Genomic DNA, 18,150 nt, shown 5'->3' with positions numbered 1-18,150 from the left:
AATCTTTAAAGGAACATTTCTCATTTTTTTTTTAATTTTGGGGTTTAACCAGACACTAAATGCTAAGAAACGTTCCTTGTGACTTGTGTTGTCAGCTGTATGTGCTAATATATATTTGATTGAATAAGAAAATGAATATTTGAATTAATATTTTGTTAAGCTGTGTTTCCTCTTTGTTTTTCTTAGGCATGGTGAACCGTGAGGTGCTAGATCAGGTGGAGCGTGGCTACAGGATGCCGTGCCCGGCAGAGTGCCCTGAATCGCTGCATGAGCTCATGCTTACATGTTGGAGGAAAGAACCTGAGGAGAGGCCCACTTTTGAATACCTGCAAGGCTTTCTGGAGGACTATTTTACCTCCACTGAGCCACAGTACCAGCCAGGAGAAAACCTATAAACAAACTCCTGTAAAGCAATTTCATCTGGAAGCAGGGAAGAGGATGAAGGCTTTCTGTCCTGTGCTCCTTAAAGAGAGCATGAGTGCTAAAGTGACATTTTACATGAACATTGATTTTCTATCTAGTGCTGAGGCTAGGTAATCAATATTTAAATTTTAAAGTCATAGATCATTTTCAGGAACTGCAGCAGACTGGATGATGGATGGGGCCAGAGAGAATCAGGGACTGTGTTAAACTGCTCTCTTTAAAACAGACGACAGGTGCCATGTGACCGTTCACTTATGCAGAGAACTGAGACAACAGCAGCTTTCATCAGTTTACATAATTAATGAATTAAGTACTGACTATTTAAAATCAAGTCCTGATATAACAAACATAAAATAGCATTTTTAAAGTTCACAGAAGAAGAAGGATTCTGGAGAATGGGCAAAATCAGGATTGAAGATATACTGCTGGTAAAGACAACATAAATGTTAGGTTACAGTTGACTTGTGTGATTAAAAGGAAAAGGCAACCACGTCTTTGTTTTAACTCCAATATTTTTGACACATGTTCATTACTATATATTGTATTTGCAGTTTTAAATAGGTGACAATGATTTAAAGAATGTCGCATTGATTTATTTCTAACAAGCATGTATTTGTTATAGTTCAGTGTTGTGGTAACTTTTTTTGCCTCAGATAGGTTACCACAAAAAAAATCCAACACATTCACCTCAACTGTAAAAACAAGTCCAATTAATAGAGAAGTTGTTTTTACTTCTCATTTACCATAGCTGTTTTTGTAGGTACGTTTATTAGCTGCTTCTCGACTCTTGTCGAGTGTACTGGAGATTTGTGACTCTTCCTCTTGATGATCCCAGTCTCATGCTCCAAAAAGCTCCTCCGTCCTGTTCACTCCATCCAGCATACCCTGTCACCAAATCCTTTTATTTATCATGAAATATAAAACCATCAGCAACTTGGGTAGACCCTTTAAGACACTTGATTGAATTTTATTTTATAGCTCTCTTTTACATGAGAAGATGTCTTAAACTGTTACTGTCTTCCAATCCACATCCTATTCAACTGCTTTAATGTTTCCTAGAAGAGGACGTCCTGTCTCATGTTCATGGTTTCCTAAACTGGGATCAAGGACAAAGACTATCAAACAGCGAGCATTTTTGAATCACACTAAGATCATGTGGCAGATGAACCATTCAATAAACCAAGCAAATGAAGTGTTAGAGACTCCAAACTCCAAAATAAAGCAGCTGCCTTTAATACAGCCTTCTCATTTTTTTTTTTTTTTTGATTTCTATCCTTTAATATTATGTTTTAATTTTATGATATAATCCAATGTTTTCTGCTAAGATTTGAATCTACTGACAGTCTCTTACAAATGTGTTTTTGCTTATGGAAGTCTGTTTTGTACAATTCTACTATATATAAAAATGGTATTTTTAATGATATCATTTGTTATCAGATGTTTTTGTAGTTTAGTCTGAATTGTAAGTTAGGAACGTCAGTATCCTCAAATGACCAAACGATGTGGCTTTGGGCACCTGTAAAGTGTTCAGTGTTGGGAAATGCCTGTATAAATGCTGGCTGGTCTAGAGCCTGTAACAGTCTTAAACAAAACAGGATCGACTTACTCTTAATCTTATCTTAAATTATACTATGGCCTCAACATTTTGCTAGTTTTTAACATTGCATATGAATTTCAAGGGCAAGAATATTAATGCTTACATATGCTTTTCAAAGCCTATCAGTTGGCTTGCATTTGACTTGAAATGTATGAATAACTGAAACATGAAATTCTATACATCACTGTATTTCTGTTTATATGCTGTTTATATTATTTCTTATTATAGCCAGCCTTCTTCCTAAAATTTGCCTCTGATCTATTTTTTTTAAGAGTGAGTTAAACAGTTTTGTAATACTTGTAGAACATGTTCATACGATGGTGAGTGGATCTGTGAATAGTAATAGTAAGGGGGTTGGTAGTCACTCGTGCACTGTTTCCTATCATTTGTTATCGGTTGCATTTCTCACTTTTGAGTGCTTTCATGACACTGGACAGTTTGTTGTAAATACTTTCTGCTCATGTTTAGTGTAAATAGTCATATTGTTCATATTCTTATTTTTAATTTGTCTCTTATGGTTATCTCAACTACTCTCAAATCCCACACTAGGCAGTGGTTTTCAACTTCTACTTCAACTACAACTTCAGCAGTCTGCATAAGAAATCAGGTGTCTTTTAAAAACCCGCCCACGGCTTTTACGTATTTTATTTAGGAATAGATCTGCCAGGGTTAATGTGTTAATATGTGCGGTTGGGTGATGGTTAGTTATTTGACTTTTATTGATAATGATTATCACAGCCTTATATTTTCAAATGTGTTCTTTTTAACCTTCTATTTTTACAATTATAACAAAGAAGAGCAAAGATTGCAAAGAGGTTTTACAAGATGCTGTTGTCTTCCCAAAAGGCATTGATGTAATTAGCCTATGCAGTTCTTACTCCTGTCTTTTTCACAGTTTTTCCCCTTTGCTTACAGCTTATTGTACAGTTTTGTCATTTAATGACCTGTTCCTTATAAAGACTTTGTAATGCGAGATGTATACTTTAACTGTCGATACATTGGTTTTTTTTTTTTCTAAGTGCAATAAACTACATTTTTAAGTTTGGATTTTTGAAGCACGTTTGTATTTTTCTGTGAGCATACATTGTATATAAAAAGCCTTAAGTGGAAAATAAAACTTTTTTTTATTCAATGCGTTCAGCGGTCAAAGAAAGCAATAACAAGTCTGATTGAAAATGCCTATGCCAATTTATTTATCGTCAATAACATTTATCCTGTTCTAGACCTCTGTGGAAACTCAGGAATACAGACATGAAATTCATCATGGATGGGACACCATTGCAGGACAACACACAAACACACACATTCATATCTATTGGCAATTTACGGTAAGCAATCACACTTGCAGATTGATGGATGGATGGATAAATGGATGGCAGGATCATGACACAGAAGATAGCATTGTCACTTCACTGTCCCTGGGTCCCTGATTAGATCTTGAGCTTAGGTAATTGTCTGTGAGCTTCATGTATTCTCCCAGGGTCCATTTGATATTCCTCCAGGTTTTCTCGTTTCCTTTCACTGTCCAAGGATCCTCTGTGACTCAGAATGAATGAATAAATATGTAAATATCTAATAACTGAATAACAGAAAAACAGATAGATAGTCGATATAAAACGTTCACACATCCCTGTCTTAAGTTTTTTGTGATGTAAAGGATGAATCTCATAAAAATCACATCAGATCATTTTCCACCTTTAATGTGATACAGTAAAACCAATGGGAAACTATTTTTGATAGATAGATAGATAGATAGATAGATAGATAGATAGATAGATAGATAGATAGATAGTTTGTGCAAAAAGTGTAAAAAGCGTGGTTTGCCACTAGAGGCCGCCAGATCGTTAGAAAGAGTTTGTTCTTTATTCTTTATTCATTTACAAACAGGGAAAAATGTAGACGAAAACGTTTCAAACATTGTAAATAATTGATTAGTTCATTACTTAATAAAGTCTTTTAAAGAATAAAATGCCACATACTCACACACGTTTATTAAAATCTAATTCTTCAGTATAAATCCTAGAATAAATGCATTTCCCATTATGCAAATTTGCCATGAAATGCCGCAAAAATGACGTGTTTGTCTCCTCTCCCCCTACCCCACACCCTGCCCCTACCCCCCCAGAGTGTTTACTGTAAATTCACTATAGCTTAAGGCGATGTGAGAAAGTGAACAAGGTGCCGCCTTTAAACTCACAAGCCGGAAGAGATTTCTGGTAGTTTATCTGTGTCTGTGAGAAATGCAGGTAAAACTTGTATCCAGACAAGAAACTGGTGTCGTTTTTAAGTGTCAGAAGATCTACAAGCTCTCACCACTGAACTGAGGTAAGAGTATTACTTTTTCTGACAAAATTTCCTTCAGGAATTAAAACTTACATTCTCTAAAACATATATATATATTGTGATTTTGCAGCGTTTCATGTTGCATTAGTTTGGTAAATAAGTACACCGACTGTACTTTGGTGTTTGTTTCAGAAATGTCTCTCAGTAGATTATATACTGTAGCTCTATAGTCCTGAAGATGTGTTGAGAGGTTTAAGGCGGAGCTCAGTGCTTTTTTTGTGCACTCTTTTTCCTGTTATTGCTATTTATTCAGTGTCGGATGCTGTAGTGAACTTTCTAATATAACACACACTTACATATGTTTCTTATTTGTTGTTGTCTATTTCTCTTCGTGAGGACCCTGTTTTAGTAATTGCTAATGAAGTTTCTTAATGTTGGGAGAACCCTAATGTCCTCACATGGAGACATGCGTATATATACATACATACATACATACATAAGATGCAATGGGGAAATGGTCAGTTTTACTTTACTTTTTAACCAATAGCATCTGTTCCACATTCAATGTGTAAAGTTGTTTTTTCCCCCACATTGTGTCTTACAGTCACATAGTCCCAAATAAACTGTTAACCACTTGCCCGCAGAGGCAACGGCAAGCATGATGTAGTGAATTTCATAGTTTCCTTGCTGCTACATTCTGCAAAATGTGAGGAACTTGTGGCAGAACTTATAGAGCTACAGAGCTTCTGCACATCAGCTTGTAAGGTGTTGCTTTGCATCAAAACTTGTAGGGGTTTTAGTATTTTTTCTGAAAGGTTTTCACATATTTGGTGAGCACCAACTACATACATCAAACTTGTCGGAAGTGCATGTAACATGTTCTTAAGTGTGCGTGTGTATAGGAAACAACAATAGAGTGACAGTTTCTAAGCAGTCTGTTATTATACAGAACTATGTGCATGTCTCCTTGATGGCCCATATTTAATTTACAGCAATGAAATAAAAAAAGGGAAAATGTTGCCAATTGAAAACAATAACAGACTATAAGTGATAACTGAGAAGTACATTATAGGCTGTGTAATAAAGGAGGAAAAATGGAAAGACCTTATAAGTTAGGAGACAGGGGCGCATTGTTTTCCAAAACCCATACAGCCCAGGTTGAGTATCTCTTCTCTTCTCCCATTTACAATTTTACCACAATTTTATCGCTTCTGTTTGTTTGCTTTAAATGTAGCTGACTGAAAGAAGAACTGAAGCTTTAGAAACATGGCAAATCTGGTTAGCATGAATGCTAGAAAGTGAATTCTGTTATACCAGTTTCAATAACCAATGTCTTTCAGGAATGTAGTTGATTGGAGAGAGTTGAACATTAGTTCAATTCTGGTAGAGGAATTAATGGTATTAGGTTAGTTTATTATTTAGTTTAGTTTTTTATTTATTTCAATTCAGATTTTAGTGATTTTGTAGGTTTTGTACATTTGAACCAAATGTCTGTCACAACCATTGGTGAATATTGGTTTATGTTTATGCACGAAGGTACATTTAATTTAGCATTTGCACTCGATGTTTGTGATGTTTTTATATTTCTGCTACACTATATGGCCCAAAGTATGTGGACACCTGACCATAAGCCTCATAAGTTGGCCTTTCCCAAACAATTTCCCTTCACTGGAGCTAACCTGTTCTACCATGTCAATGACCATGGCCACAAACTGAAGTCCTTAAAGGCATGGTTGGCCAAGGATGGTTGGGAAGCACCCTGGTGTCCTGCATTCAGCCTTCACTTTAAACCCATTGGACACATTTATGATTTATGACACATTCACTCCAGGCCATAGTGGGACAGGTATGTGGGACAGGTATCCTCATGTTTTTGTTCATATAGTGCATGTTTGTGCTGTGGGAAGGCCTGTTGAGAAAAAACGAGCACAACATTTTCTTTTCTTGAGTTTCTGCACGGTTCAGCAGCTTGATTTCTGAATCTCAGAGAAAGTGAGAAATCTCTAACCTTTAATTCAAACCGCATTTAGTTTAAGGGTATATCCGTGCTTGTATGTAAAATACTTGAGATTAGATTATGTTAGATTAAACTTTATTATCATTACACAAGTACAAGGCAACAAAACATCTCCGGAGGTTCCTGAAGCACCTACCAGAGGGAAGGGGGACAAACAATCTGTGGGCAGAGTGAGAGGAGACTTTAAGAATACTGCAAGCTTGACGCAGACCACGTTTCCTTTGGATATCTGGAGAGACACTGAGCCTTGTGATGTGCTCACGCTGCCGTCTTATCTTCTTAAAATACTTGCTGCTCTTTGGCCAATTGTTTTACATTCAACCTGGTTTATTTAGATGCTAAATAGATTTTTTTATTGCATGCACACATGTCCAAACAAGTGGTTTGGCAGAGACACTTTGGCCAGGGTGGCTAAGCTATTCTTTTGAAAAACCTGGGTAGACAGAATGCCATGTAACTAAATTAAAAGGAAAGCAATGGCTTAACAGCACACGCCCATGCCTTATTGAATCATTGATCTGTACTGAGCTGTAAATGATGCCCCAGGGTGCACTATTTGAATAGATAAGCATACTAGCGAGAGGTGGTGATAAAATGAATGCTAGTATTAGCTTGTTAGAGTAGGAATAGTGACTGGGTATGTTTAGGCATATCTGTTTAATATATAATTAACTGTTATTTAGATAATGAAACTGGCAGAACTAGATTGTTAACAAAATACACTCACTGGCTAATTTAATAGGAATACCTGTATTTATTTTTGCTGTTATATCATTAGCCATTTATGGGCATAATAGACAGAAAAAGTCATTTTTTTTAAATCTAAACTCTACATCAAACATCAGGTTAGGGGGAAGAATGAATCACCGTGACTGTGGTGATCTCTGTGACTTTGACTTGACTATAGATGCCAGATGTGTTGTTGTTTCAAGTATTTCAAAAATTGTCATTTTAATACACAACAATCTCTAGAGTTTAAAAAGCATGGTATGAAAAAAAAAAGCCTTGTTAATGATTGAGCTCAGAGAAGAATGACTGGACTGGTTCAAGCTGACAGGGATTTAACAGATCTTCTAATAGGATAGGATTCCCTTAATGTTTCACTTAGAGTCAGCTTGATTAAGAGGAAGTCAACAATGGAACAGTACTGGGTTTTGAACAATACACTGAGCTTTGATATTCGTATTTGTATTTTCATTGGTAAGAGTCAATTCAGGGCTTTACTACCATTTCAGATCTCTTTATGCAGGTATATCACCCCTAACTTCACAAAGGATATACCAATGTCCAGTCTCAGCTCAGACACTGGTTTGTAAATCATCTATATGGGTAGTCAGCCACCTGGTTATGCTTTGCATAACATTTTACTGTAGTTAAATTATATTTTTTGCAAGAGCTTGTTTTCAGAACATTTCTTTCTTGCTGTCTTGCTGTCTTTCTTTCTTATGAGCCGGCTTAGATTGATATTTATGGCATTTGGCAGATGCCCTAATCCAGAGTGACTTACCAGAATTGCTTTGAGGTTTTTATCAATAAATTCATCCTGATACCTGGTTAACTACTTACGGTACCATCACTCTAAAAACACACTGTTGGGAATGTAACATAGCTCGGTTCCGTTTCCCTCACCATTTTATGCATACACTCACATGCCACTTTAATATGGGCACTTGTTTCATATTCCCAACAAACATCTGAATGGGGAACCAAATGTGATCTCTGGTCAAAGTCACCAAGCACAGAGGTTAGTGCCATTCACTCAGAATCTGTTCTCATTTCTCTCACAACAGTCTCTAGAGTTTAAACAGTATAGTGTGAAAAAGGAAAAAATAACATTCAGTAATTCTGTGGGTGAAAACGAATTGCTGATGTGAGAGGTCAGAGGAAAATATCCTGACTTGTTTGAGCTCAAATAACTACTGTCGAACTTTGTGGTAAACTGGCAACAACAAGGGTGTCTAAACTATTAAAATGGACAGATGGCAATTTAATTTAGTTGGTACTCACATAGTAGCTGCTACAATATCTACTGTGATGTAGTCAGAATAGAATATCTAAATGCATTTTTCACAATTTTCACCTTTGGGTGAAATTTCTACAAGTGATTAATGCACAATAGAAATATATTCCAGTTCTGGGAGCCCGTGGTTTTGGGAACTTTAATATAATGTTAAATGATTTTTTTCATGGTAAGGGTTTTCCCAGGCCAATACAATTTCCTGTTACAATGGACTTTGAATGGTGTTGATCTCTACTGTCCTTCAGGCATCTATTAATCTCCTCATGATCTTGACACTGAAAAAATAAACTCCCCCTTTCACCTCCAAACATTTTTTCCCATTTAAGTCAAAAGGGGATTGCTATAATTAGTCATAACCATCGCTTACTAAATATGAATATGTAGCACAAACCGAGGGCAATGTATCATCATGGTTTAAGGTTACTTATCTCTGAGTCACAATTTCATTGCATATTTTTATACTTCCTTGTTTTTTTAGTCTCTTCCATACTATCCAGTATCTGATGAAACAAGGAAGTGTGGTAGTTAATATTTATCCTGAATAGATACGTAGCTAACCTGAGGCTCTTGAGTGTGTTCAGTATATGCACAAAGCTGTTTATACCATGTCTAGCCTTTGTGAACAGTTCCAGGAAGTGGTTGTGCGTGTGTCTGCTTGATAGATGTAAAAAAAAAAAAACACACACACACACACACACAGTGACCACATATTATACACCGAGCTAACATAAAGTCAGAATTACAACACTGCTATAAAACCTTGTGTTTTGTACTATTTTGCAACATCCTCTATAACATCTGTAACACAAAGACTCACTCCACTAAAAATGTCTGGTATTTCTATACCTACTTTTTGTATTTGCATTATACAAATTGAATCGCTGTTTGTATTTTTGTAGTTTTTATAATTGAGATTTGTTTAATGAAGATGTTGAGACATCCATCAGAACTGTCAACTGGAAGTTAAGGATTTAAATTATGCTATACAGAATCCACTATATTGCAGAGTGTTATGCATTGAAAACAGAATTTAATGTCCGTGTCATTGGTAGACAGACGAAAGCCTGATGTGGTTCCAGTAATGTATTTCAGTGGCTCGAGGCAAGTTCTCAAAAAAGTTCAGCAAAACTTGTCTTTATCATGAACTCCCTATAGACCTTATGTTGTGGCTCTTAAGGCAGATCACTCGTAACAGTTTTCACAGACTTTCATTAACATGACTTGTTTAAAAAAAAAGAAAAAAAGACAAAACACTAATTGATAGCAACTGATTTGACAGAACTACACTATACACCCAAAAATATGTAGCTGCCTGGCTGTGACCTCAAATATGGGCCTTTCCCAAACTTTTGCCACAACTGAAACAGATATAAAACACATGAAATTGTTATACAAATAATTCAAATTGAATTATGTGAGAGAGAGAGAGAGACAGACAGACAGACAGACAGACAGACAGACAGACAAAACTGATCATTACTCAGAGAAAATGTCTTAATGTTTTTATGTGTTTATTATTATCTGGAGCTACAGCAAAAGTCTCAAAGATCTACCAGGCCGTCCCAATGGGTAGTAGACCACAAGTCTAGACTGTCTTTGTCTTTAACTTTCTTTTTCCACCATGACAATGCCCCTGATAACAAAGTGAGCTCCAAGCAATATCTGGTTTGCCAAGGTAGTATTGGAAGCAACAGCTTGCAAAGAGCCCTGATCCATGAACCCTATTGAAAACCAGTGCAACACCTTATTAATACCATGCCTGTCCAGAAGGGTGTTGAACAAGCATACTCCATGGTCTTGTGTCCACATACGTTTGACCATATTGTGTATCTTCTCCCTGCTTTAAAGAAGGTGTTTCATCTGTTGAGAGTTTGTGGTGCGAGTTCAAAGTTTTAGCATGAGGCACCAGTGAGATAGAATTAACATGAATTCATCTGTCTTATTTATAGCCATGAATTAATATGTTAGTCATGACTATTAAGTTGCATATTCAGATTTTTGTAATCATGAAATTTTATGCAGCTGGAACTTCCAAAATATTAGTTGAATATCCCTGGTCCCATGAATATGGGTTTACCTGTTTTCTATGGCACTGATGCCATTCACTGATGCTAAGCTGTTTCTTTACAGTAGTAAATGGATAGGAAGTGGTGTTACTTGGGGGAAAACAGTTGAGTAAAACTCACGTGTAAAAACTCTGTACTCTTTCATCTTGTGCCACCCTGCTGTTTAATTGCATTCATTTTGTGTAAATAATCAGCCCAGAACAGAGGTGAGTCCTGAGAGGCCATGCTGATTTATAGTTTTCCAAATAACCATGAGAAAAGAGTCAGCAGAAACAGAAAACATCTCGCATCAGAGGCTTTTCCACCGTTGCACAATATTAATGACGTGTATATTTATCATGCCATACTCACGAAAATGCCTCGTATTGTTAATGTTTTTGGTTATAAATCTGTAGATTTGAAAAAAGTAGTGCTTTTACCATTTGTGGCTTAACCTGCCTTGCTCCAAAGGATAAAGTGTAAAACAACTGCGTGAGTTGTTTCACAAAGGGAAAAAAATAGTTTCAATATGTTTGTTTAGGAGCATGTGACAGGGAGTGTATTTGCATCTCTGACTATTACTAACAAAGAGTTTCAGTGAGTCAGGTTGTAGAAATTAGCAACGTTTCCGCTGTGGTTGTTCTACTCTAAACATGGTTACATGTCAAAATAGCTGTATTTACTTACTATGTGTGTGATTCACATTGTTCACGAGTGCGGTCCTGCACCTTATTATTATTATTATTATTATTATTATTATTATTATTATTATGTTCCCTAATAGTTTAGCTAGTACTATCATACGCCCAGTTTGATGGTGATGACCACATGACCCCATCACCAGACCCTCCCCTGTTGGTGAATATCACCTACAGACCTTTTGTTACTATTACAAAGGTCTTTAGGAAGGTGTCACTTCTCGCCTCAGATCTGTTCACCAAGGCTCTCTCTACAGGGAGCATTAGGTTCCCATTGAGGTAGCTCTGATGTATACCCCTTTACCTTGCACAGTACTCGGTCTAAAATCATGGTTTTCTCTCCCACAAAAGAGAGAGATGCTCCTTGTCTCTGGTGGAGGAATATAATTGCCTCAGGATCTTGTTAATTATGAGATTAGCAAATGAAATGAAGACAAATGACAAATGATCAGAAGTACCAGTATTGCAGTCACTGTACTTGTGATACTTATCTGTAGTTATAAAGCAGGAGCTCAGATTTTGGATGAAGCTCTCTTTATTTTTGTGTCCTTGTGATCTGCCTCACCCACTGTAACAAACTGTAACAGATAGAGGCCAGAAAAATAAGAGAGGAAATTTGGTTCATCTGCCGTGTTGCTAGAATTAGCCCTGTTGTAGGTCCAGAAGCTCAGCAATCAAGGATAGGCAGGAAGTGGAGCTGCTGACAGTTTAGATTAAGTGATTAAAGGCATCTTACAAAGATTTCCCCTGGTTGGCTCCCACTAGAGTTGTGTCAGCCATGTCAGTTTGGGCAGAGACCATGGGGACAGACTCAGAAACAACTGTAAAGATTCTATCTCACAGAGAACATCTACGGTACCCCCCGGTAGGACCTAGAGTTTGTGGCAAGGTATAGACAAGTCTGGGCTGACCTGGGCAGAGCAAAACCTGTTAAGTACACTCAAGCAAAACAAGAAATAATGAGTAGGGGTGAAGATTTATTAGAGAAAATGTATCTACTTGTCTTCCAGACAAATGCGAAGTGATTGCCTAACTCAAGCAGACATTGCCATCTGCCTTATCAGTCCGGTTTACATAAACAGTTATTATGACACAACCTGTTTTGCTAGTTCAAAGGTCAATGCCAGTGTGCTAGATTTATTCATACGGAACTCCTATTGTGTTTTGTGCACCTGTTCAGAAGAGCTTATTGGGTCATTCACTGTATTATCTAGTGCTATTCTCTGAATGATAATGACCTGTGTGCTCTAATAATGATCACACCTTTCTGTTCAACAGTGCAAAAGAAAGTCAATAAACATGTTAACATGAATTGTGCTCTTCACCCACAGCATGACTGAACCTGTTAATTCAGGTCATGTCGTGTTTGAACGCTTTGCGTTGGCTCAGACATGCAAAGAGGTGCAGCAGAAATTCGGTGAGTTATGTCACCATCTAGAGCTGGACGCCCAGGACTACCGCCACTTTTACAGTAAGCTGAAGGAGAGGCTGAACTACTGGAAAGCAAAAGAACTCTGGCAGAAGATTGACAAGAGGGCAGCACACCCAGACTATGAGCAGGGCAAATCCTGTGCCAATACAAAGGTATGAACATTTGCTCAAAGAAATAATGCTGAATATTGAGTACTCAGATTTTTATTCTCCTTTTTTGTCTAAATTTTCTTTCCCCCATGTTTCCTCTGTTACAGTGTTTAGTTCTGGGAGCAGGCCCATGCGGCTTAAGGACAGCAGTAGAGTTAGCTCTGCTAGGTGCACAGGTAGTCTTGTTGGAAAAGAGAACATCATTCTCCAGGAATAATGTCCTGCATCTGTGGCCATATACCATCCGAGACTTACGTAATCTTGGCGCAAAGAAGTTCTATGGCAAATTCTGCTCAGGTTCTCTCGACCACATTAGTGAGTGTCGTTATTTATAATAAACCTCTTGTAAATTGATTAAATTGCAAATACCATATCATTCTAATTAATAATCAGTAGATTTGTAGCACTGACATCGTCGTATTCAGAAACTCTATCCATAGGGCAGGGCACATAGAATTTAGTCAAATCTGCAAAAAATGCACATTGTTGTAGCTTAATTTGCCTGGAACATGGAAATTTCACATCCAGACTATTAATTCATTCATATTTATTGATAGTACTTATTTACATAGCAGAATTAAGCTATATACCACTGGAATTAGATCCTGAAGAAGCCACACTCAGCGATAGCTAACTCAGAATCGAGTTGCAATCTTGCTGAAACAGACTTCCCTTCTTTCTTTTTATCTTTATCTGACAAGTGTACATATTCCAGTCAAAATGTATCATCTTAGGGATTCTCTCCTTGCCATTATTGCCTCAGGATTGCTCATTAATGCTTTGAGACAGTTAAAAGTGCTATACGATTAAATTAAAAAGTTTGTTGTGTCTGCTGAAGAGAGGTCGCTAACTGTTTCAGTGGGACCATTTCTAGAATTGAAATTTTACCAGCCTTACACGGACAAGTGGAGCGTCACCGAAATGTGAAACATCCCAGTGTAGTCATGCATATAGACAGTCTTGGAATGCTGCTGTTCCAGTCTACTAGGGGGGGAAGAAGCATACTTCTTAGTGAACTTCACACGACAACCATTTTATTTAGTATATGTGTTTAAACCTAATGTGCTTCATGCATTTCTAAATCCTGCCATTTGCTGCACTTGCTGACAAGTTAATTAGCATGCATGGATAACAGATGAACTTTTCAGAAACAAGAACATGCAAAACCACCAAAATGGGAAAAAGTACAAAGAGCATAACTCTTTTACAAGCAAAATATGCAGTCAGAAAAATAAAGAAGCTAGACAGATTAGATTTTATTATTTTTTCTATACAGGTGATTTAAAGAAACCTAAAACTTGGAACAAGGACAATGATCATACTTATTTAATGTTGTACCTTTCTAACCAGATTGCTTGTATTATTACGTTATATTAACTACCATTTTTTTAGCCTGATCAGATTAGCCTGATTTAGCCCCAGGACCATGATTTGACCAATCAAACCATGATACTGGGTGTACACTGGATCATCCTTTCGCCATATACTGTATAGCTAATATATGTATTATTTGTCCATCACTGTAGTGTTACTGGATGAAAACAATACAAAGCACAAAACAGCAATATATTTAAATGTGGAGTTCAAAAGCCCTTATCTGTCTGTATTTGTGGTTATTTTGCATATGCAGGTATCCGGCAATTGCAGTTGATTTTGCTGAAGCTGGCTCTGCTTTTGGGGGTTGAGGTTCACACTGGAGTGACCTATAATGGTTTGGTTGAACCTCAAGCATCAGGAACAGGCATGTCATTTAGTTTATATACAAAGCATTCACTTTAAGAGTCAAGATTGTTTTTGTCTTATACACAGTTATCTAAGAATATGACTTGCAGTCAAATGAAAAAAGAAATGAATAAACTGAAATAATAAGAAAATTTATTCTACTGCATGTTTGTGGTAATGTGTGACCTGAAGAAAAGCTGGAAACTTTAACTCTGGTTCTCCTTCAGGCTGGAGAGCTTTGTTGCATCCCGAGTCTCACCCTGCTTCTTCCTATCAGTTTGACGTTTTCATTTCAGCTGGAGGAGGAAGATTTGTACCTGATGGTAAGATTTGTCTGTAAATAATATTTACATAATACTTTTCATAATATTTCCATATTCAAAGGCTAAAAGCCCACATTTAAATGTAGTCACCTAGTATAAGTGAGTTAATACATGCATTGCAGATTGAAGTAGGAGAAGAGTTGAATAAGTGAAAGTTATTTTTTCAATTATATGTCCGCCTAACTTATTATAAAAGTAAATGGTCTGAAAGTGATATTATTTTTGGTTAAATACGCGTTTGGACTCTTCATTTGAACTCTTCTTTTTGTGATATGAATATTGTATAGTCTTCTCTCATGCATTCAGTACAATACTTATGGTGATTGTTATGTAATGTGAAAATGTTTTAAGATTTTAGATTGCATCAGTTCAGGATAACCCTGATCAGGATAATGAGCTTACTGAAGAGGAATAATTGATTTTAAGTTACATTTATTTGTTATATTTATATGCATAAATTATGACTAAAACCACATATACAAAGGTGTTAAAAGTTTGTGCTTGTCAAAACATACAAACTATAACAGTTTCAATAGTGTGCCAAATAAAGTAATTGTTAAAACTATTTAAATTCTTATTACCAGAATATTCCTTCTACCTGATGTACAAGGACATCTGTATCTGATGTGGCCTGTGATCTACCTGATGTACAAGTGATATACTGATCTACCTGATGTACAAGTGTGTATTATTAGATTAGTCAATTGTGTGTGTGTGTGTGTGTGTATTTCAGGGTTTAAGAGAAAAGAGCTGAGAGGGAAGCTGGCCATCGGTATCACGGCTAACTTCATTAACCACTTCACCACAGCCGAGGCTCAGGTGCCAGAGATCAGCGGCGTAGCACGGATTTACAACCAGAAATTCTTTCAGCAGCTTCAAACAGAGATGGGTATGGAAGCAGGACATTATGGAAATAAGTGGACTTATGAACAGACACACACAGTGTACACATAGTTGACACATACATACTTCACATACATGCTAATCGTAATGTACACAGATAGAAGTATATCAATCAAAGGTGTGGACTCAGTAAACTATGTATTTTTCATTCTAGGAAAAATATTAGTATAATGCCTTATGGTCCATCTCTCTGGGTACAAGGAAGATATGCATCAAAACTCTACTCCTAGATTTTTCAAACAGCTGAGTCACTGGTTGTTTTTAAACGACGCATAAAGTCCCAGCTCTTACTGAAGTACTTAAATTAGCCTTTCTGTACATCACTCTGGATAAGTGTGTCTGCCAAATGCCATAAATGTACATGAAATATGATTGAAATTTATTTTTAAGATCCAGCTGTATGGAAAAGTGGTCATTTCTGGACAAATTAAATATTTAGTGGAAAGAAATAAACGCAACCTCTGCAATAAACTATTTAAAAAATCTTAATCAATTGTTAATTTACACTTTTGCACATGCCATTATTTTTCCCCTAAGCAAGTAGGTTTTTTTTTATTTATAACTCAGTATTTATTTATAAAGCAGGTAGGGGCTCACATTAGATGGGAACTGAGTAAAGTTCTTTACAGATTTGGTTAGGAATATAGCAGAAATGTTCAAAATGTTATCTGGACTATTTTTAAGAATTTTAAATTTATTTTATAATTTAAATATGTGTTGAAAGTCTAGTAGATTTTGTTTTGTTTAACATTTTTGCCACTAAATTAATTTTATATGTTTTATCCTTGTCTTCATTATTATTCAAAATTATTAGAAACATATTAGTGAAGAAAAAGGAAATAAGCCGATCTATGATTGGGGTGTACAAACTTTTGACTGGTAGCATATACAACCATAAAAGTGGTTTTCAATTTTCTTTAAGAATTTTTCTGTTGTTTCATTTCTCTCCTTTGATTGATCAGGTATTGATCTGGAGAACATAGTCTACTATAAAGATGACACTCACTACTTTGTCATGACTGCCAAGAAAAACAGTCTACTGAAGAAGGGGGTCATCAAGGAAGTAAGCATTACATTGATCAAAAATGAGTACATTAGTTTGCACATTAGCCTCAGTGTGTTCTCATTATCAATTTTTCCAGTATTACTTTCTTACATGATTGGATTTAATCTGCAGGTTATTTTAATAATCTCCAATGTTATTTAAGAGCACGATGTTATGCATCAATTCTTAATAAGTACGTGTAAAAATGACACGCATTTAGTTAAACTTGAATAAACTGCAAGCACATCAACATAATATAAAAATGAATATCATTAAAACATCTGATGTCGTACCATTTCCTTTCAGTTAATCCTGTCACAGTTTCTCTCAAAAAAAGTGACCCGAATTGAGAAGACAATTCATACCCATCTGTATTCAGACACTGTCTCAAACTCTGTGAAGCAAAGCGACACATTTAATGATGTGCTTGATTTTCTGGTTTATCTCTTTCTCTCAGGACCACTCTAACGTGGAGCAGCTGTTAGCCCCTGCAAACGTTGACAGTAAAGCTTTACTGAACTATGCATATGAGGCTGCCTCATTTTCCACAGGCCACAAACTTCCTAACCTCGAATTCGTAAAGAATTACAAGGGAGAAGCCGACGTAGCCATGTTCGACTTCACCTGCATGCACCGTGCCGAGAACTCCTGCATGGTGATGGAGCGCAGAGGCAAGAAACTCCTCATTGGTCTGGTGGGAGACTGCCTGGTGGAGGTGTGACAGCCAAATATACACATACACTGCTTCAATTTTATTTTTCCTAACAGTTATATCTTTAGCTGAATTACAACTGCAGTAACTGACTGAGGCAGTTCTAGTAGATTGAAGTATAGTGTTATAGTTGAAACAGCTAAATTTTGCACCTCGAATTAATCCAGTTTTTGATGTGTGTAGCCCTTTTGGCCCTTGGGGACGGGAATTGCACGAGGGTTCCTGGCTGCTTTTGACACTGCGTGGATGGTGAGGAGTTGGGGAAAAGGAAAGCCACATATACAGGTTCTTGCAGAGAGGTAAAGAGAGCCATGCATATATTTCTAATATCTTTATAATAAATACATCCTCTGCTAATATTTGGTTTTGTATCTTGTGTTTGTGCTACATGATCGGATAATAACAGGATTTTACAACAGCTACTAAATGTGTCAATATGCTGGGAGCATCACATAGTTTCCTTCTGAGCACATGTAGCTTTATTAGAACAAAAGACTGATCAGATCTCCATTATTTGAACCAAACAGGGAAAGTGTGTATCAGTTACTATCACAGACCACACCTGAGAACACGAGCAAGAACTACTCTGCCTACAGCATTAATCCCAGCACCCGTTACCCCAATGTGAACATGTCCTCCATGAAACCTACACAAGTAACTAGAAGAAATATTTACTTTGCTCACTGAACCTTTGCTTGACTTACATTTTTTTTTTAAATATATGTATTAACCTGTATATATGTAGTACCTGTTAAATAGTTTGTGATCTGTATGGTGTATG

General features: G+C 36.6%; 2 protein-coding genes across 3 annotated transcripts in view; both read left to right on the top strand.

Annotated features, from left to right (window-relative positions):
- The window catches only part of src (v-src avian sarcoma (Schmidt-Ruppin A-2) viral oncogene homolog), a 36,756-nt gene extending 33,719 nt beyond the window's left edge, over positions 1 to 3,037 (top strand). For both annotated transcript variants that reach the window (XM_060893873.1, XM_060893872.1), the window contains one exon: positions 187 to 3,037. In XM_060893873.1, coding sequence (XP_060749856.1) covers positions 187 to 395 — 209 coding nt within the window. In that variant the 3' untranslated portion in view covers positions 396 to 3,037. The remainder of the gene's footprint in view (positions 1 to 186) is intronic.
- A 1,140-nt stretch (positions 3,038 to 4,177) lies between these two features.
- Positions 4,178 to 18,150, top strand: part of mical1 (microtubule associated monooxygenase, calponin and LIM domain containing 1) — a 29,385-nt gene continuing 15,412 nt past the window's right edge. The window contains exons 1-10 of the mRNA XM_060893426.1: positions 4,178 to 4,345; positions 12,415 to 12,667; positions 12,772 to 12,979; positions 14,295 to 14,405; positions 14,614 to 14,709; positions 15,443 to 15,598; positions 16,575 to 16,675; positions 17,115 to 17,372; positions 17,553 to 17,668; positions 17,897 to 18,023. Of these exons, the coding sequence (XP_060749409.1) occupies positions 12,416 to 12,667; positions 12,772 to 12,979; positions 14,295 to 14,405; positions 14,614 to 14,709; positions 15,443 to 15,598; positions 16,575 to 16,675; positions 17,115 to 17,372; positions 17,553 to 17,668; positions 17,897 to 18,023 (1,425 nt within the window). The 5' untranslated portion in view covers positions 4,178 to 4,345; position 12,415. The remainder of the gene's footprint in view (positions 4,346 to 12,414; positions 12,668 to 12,771; positions 12,980 to 14,294; positions 14,406 to 14,613; positions 14,710 to 15,442; positions 15,599 to 16,574; positions 16,676 to 17,114; positions 17,373 to 17,552; positions 17,669 to 17,896; positions 18,024 to 18,150) is intronic.

Source organism: Tachysurus vachellii, chromosome 19 (genome assembly GCF_030014155.1).
Source record: "Tachysurus vachellii isolate PV-2020 chromosome 19, HZAU_Pvac_v1, whole genome shotgun sequence".
NCBI classification, from domain to species: Eukaryota; Metazoa; Chordata; class Actinopteri; order Siluriformes; family Bagridae; genus Tachysurus; species Tachysurus vachellii.
This window is presented reverse-complemented; position numbering and strand designations above follow the sequence as displayed.